This window comes from Procambarus clarkii, chromosome 40 (assembly GCF_040958095.1).
Source record: "Procambarus clarkii isolate CNS0578487 chromosome 40, FALCON_Pclarkii_2.0, whole genome shotgun sequence".
NCBI classification, from domain to species: domain Eukaryota; kingdom Metazoa; phylum Arthropoda; class Malacostraca; order Decapoda; family Cambaridae; genus Procambarus; species Procambarus clarkii.
The window spans coordinates 30,128,734-30,132,746 of record NC_091189.1 but is presented as its reverse complement, the minus strand read 5'-3'; the positions used below and the strand labels follow the sequence as shown (position 1 = coordinate 30,132,746).

At 42.1% G+C, this 4,013-nt stretch overlaps 1 protein-coding gene across 2 annotated transcripts in view; it reads right to left on the bottom strand.

Annotated features, from left to right (window-relative positions):
• Positions 1-2,183: 2,183 nt before the first annotated feature.
• The window catches only part of LOC123757995 (uncharacterized), a 208,387-nt gene continuing 206,557 nt past the window's right edge, over positions 2,184-4,013 (bottom strand). For both annotated transcript variants that reach the window (XM_069338920.1, XM_069338921.1), the window contains one exon: positions 2,184-3,425. In XM_069338920.1, the coding sequence (XP_069195021.1) occupies positions 3,343-3,425 (83 nt within the window). In that variant the 3' untranslated portion in view covers positions 2,184-3,342. The remainder of the gene's footprint in view (positions 3,426-4,013) is intronic.

Sequence of the window (4,013 nt, the reverse complement as noted above, 5' to 3'; positions counted from 1 at the left end):
GTGTGTGTGTACTTGGGTCCTATAACCGGTTAGCCTTATAGCTACCTAACATTACTGATCAGGGATGAAAGGTTTCGTCATAAGGACACTTCCCGTGATAGTAGACGATGAATGTGTTGATAATGGGAGCATTTTACTTCCCATAACACCGTTATCCAAGGGAAAAGTTATTGGAGCTAGATTTGCTCCAGCGAGACTCGAATTAAATGGCGGGTGACTGGTGGTCTCTCCCACTGACGCCTTGGCTGTTTTGTCCAGATGTCATCAAGTAGATACAGCCTCCACATTTACTCTATTTTAGTGCTGATAATTAACTTGATTCGAGTGAAATGTTTTTATGTTTTTTACAGTCCAGAGACTGCGGTATTAAGAATGATTCACAATATTTGGTGGTGAATTTAATGGCGACATGTGGCAAGGATATCTCCGTTTTCTACCGGAGGAAATTTCCACATTGCCTCATTTTCTATGAGTTAATTTTAAAGTTGGTAAATGGTGTCGGTTTTTCCGACATACATATATTATATATAAATAGGATGGGAGTACCACATCTGGCTTTAAGAAGAAGGACTCTTAGCCTCGGAGGAAACCACACATAACGCATTAGAGGCAATGTTTAGGTCCCCTACAATACATATTATATATATATATATATACATATATATATATATATATATATATATATATATATATATATATATATATATATACACACATTATATATGTCGTACCTAGTAGCCAGAACGCACTTCTCGGCCTACTATGCAAGGCCTGATTTGCCTAATAAGCCAAGTTTTCCTGAATTAATATATTTTCTCTAATTTTTTTCTTATGAAATGATAAAGCTACCCATTTCATTATGTATGAGGTCATTTTTTTTTATTGGAGTTAAAATTAACGTAGATATATGACCGAACCTAACCAACCCTACCTAACCTAACCTATCTTTATAGGTTAGGTTAGGTAGCCGAAAAAGTTAGGTTAGGTTAGGTAGGTTAGGTAGTCGAAAAACAATTAATTCATGAAAACTTGGCTTATTAGGCAAATCGGTCCTTGCATAGTAGGTCGAGAAGTGCGTTCTGGCTACTAGGTACGACATATATATATATATATATATAAAATAAAATGAGGCGACACAACATTGCTGGTATTCTTATCCTCGACCTATGTTATGGGGTATTTAGTGAATGAAATACTTGAATACTTAAGAGACTCCATTGGGATTTATGATAAAAAATTCGCGGACAAGTTGCATCTCCAACTTGTGCACTAGTCTCTTATGTGGTACTGTGTCAAAGGTTTTCTGGCTATCCAAGAATATGCAGTCTGCCCAGCTCTCACTTCCTTGCCTGGTCATAGAATTCAATTAATCCTGTGAGGCAAGACTTGCCATCCCTGAACCCATGTTAATGTTGAGTCACAAAGTTCTTTCGCTCCAGATGTTCCACTAGCTTTTTTTGCACAATGTTCTCCATCAACTTGTACGGTATGCAAGTTAGGGACACTGACCTGTAGTTCAGTGCCTCCTGTCTATCACCCTTCTTGTATATCGGGACTACATTTGCCGTCTTCCAAATATTTGGCAGTTCACCTGTTACCAGTGACTTGCTATACACCATGGAGAGTGGCAGGCACAGTGCTTCTGCTCCTTCCTTCAGTATCCATGGTGAGATTCCATCCGGGTGTATAGCCTTTGTCACATCCAACTCTAGCAGATGCTGTGTGTGCGTGTGCGTGTGTGTGTGTGTGTGTGTGTGTGTGTGTGTGTGTGTGTGTGTGTGTGTGTGTGTGTGTGTGTGTGTATTCACCTAGTTGTGCTTGCGGAAGTCAAGTTCTGGGTCTTTCGGCCCGCCTCTCAACTGTCAATCAACCCCCCTCCCCTTTTTCCCACACATACACACACACACACACACATACACACACACACACACACACACACACACACACACACTCTCCCAGCGCCGGTGGAGGCCTTCCTGTTCGGTCAACACTCCGTACAAACTGGCCTTGAGCTTATTCCAATTGTCCTGTAATTTTCTCTATGTTATCCTCCCTAATTGTGAAATATGTATATATGAGTATATATCAGTATGTATGTCTGTATGTGTTGTGTATGTATGCACGTGAGCGTGCACATGTGCTTATTCATATTTACAAACATCTTGAACAAAGAAAACTTCCAGTTGGCAGAACAAGTGAATTTATTTAGTTATATATAAGACAAAGTCAAACAATAAGAGGTGAATGTATACACAACCACTGTGGCATGTATGGGGTGCACAACCACTGTGGCATGTATGGGGTACACAACCACTGTGGCATGTATGGGGTGCACAACCACTGTGGCATGTATGGGGTGCACAACCACTGTGGCATGTATGGGGTACACAACCACTGTGGCATGTATGGGGTACACAACCACTGTGGCATGTATGGGGTACACAACCACTGTGGCATGTATGGGGTACACAACCACTGTGGCATGTATGGGGTACACAACCACTGTGGCATGTATGGGGTACACAACCACTGTGGCATGTATGGGGTACACAACCACTGTGGCATGTATGGGGTACACAACCACTGTGGCATGTATGGGGTACACAACCACTGTGGCATGTATGGGGGTTGTAGAGAGGCATTATAGGCCTACCACACCAGCATAGTGGTGTGTATAGTGTAGTGGTCGGTGTTGTAGACCTACACTATACCAACCATAGTGGTGTAGTGGGGTTTTACTTGTAGGCCTACACTGTCCGAACTACAACCCCCCCCCCCCCACCTTACAGCACAGCATAGTGTGGGTGTAGGCCTAATCTTCCCAGCCACAGTGGTGTACAGTGCAGGGAATAGTAGTTATAGATGCTATATAAAGTAATAAAAATATATCTAGTCAAAAATGATTATATTCTGATAACTTACGAGTACAAGTCGTCTAAGAAACTCGACTAAGATGTTAATACAACAAACCATTTTCATTTAGAGCAGAATATTTGCAATAAATATTACTTATTAATTCCTGTTATCGGGGACAGGAAGCCTGTATGTACCGAAGTGCCTCAGCCAACCACCGACCTTCCCCAGGAGGCAATTACCCTTACTCTCCATAATTTAAAAATAACACAACACTCTACTGAAGAAATCAAATAAATACAAGTACTTTTTTCAAGCTGAAGCAAAACATGCGAGTTCGTTCATGACAATTTTTTTTTGGAAAATCCTATCATCATCACGTCGACGCTTTCACAAAGTGCGTACATAACTATCGACGAGTCACTCCTTCATATCAACACGTTTTCTGTTATGAGGCAAGACTGCTCGTTTTCTATGGAGGCGAGACGTTCACTTGGTCTCCTCTTCCTCGTCATCGTCTCTGGGTTCCTCGTCCTCGTCCTCATCGTTCTCGCCCAGAGCCTTCACAAACTCTGTAATGGTGTAAAAGATATTTTATAATCAAATACAGCCCCAAACACCATCTTGCTTGGTGACTAATTTACGTCGCCTAAATTAACATAAGTTATATCAAGGCGAATCCCAGGACGCAGTGTCAAATGTCATTCACACACACACACACACACACACACACACACACACACACACCTGACCTCTTACACATATGTAACAACAAATAGTACAACCCACTAGAAAAGAAAACAACCTACACCTTATTATAACACTGATTTAACTGGTTAGGAACACGGAAGTTACAAATACAAGTTACAGAGAACACAGTCTCATCAACGTGCAGACAGACATGGGAGACAGACGTGCACACTCACTCTTACACCCAAGGAGCAGCAGCAGAATTCAGCAAATTCAATTTTAATAATAAAATGATTAACTGGGATCCAATAAAGCGAGACCTGAAAGCAATAAGATGGGAAGAGCAGCTAGATAGCAGGGCCCCACTGGCAGGGCCCCACTGGCAGGGCACCACTGGCAGGGCACCACTGGCAGGACACCACTGGCAGGACACCACTGGCAGGACACCACTGGCAGGACAAGAAATTCAA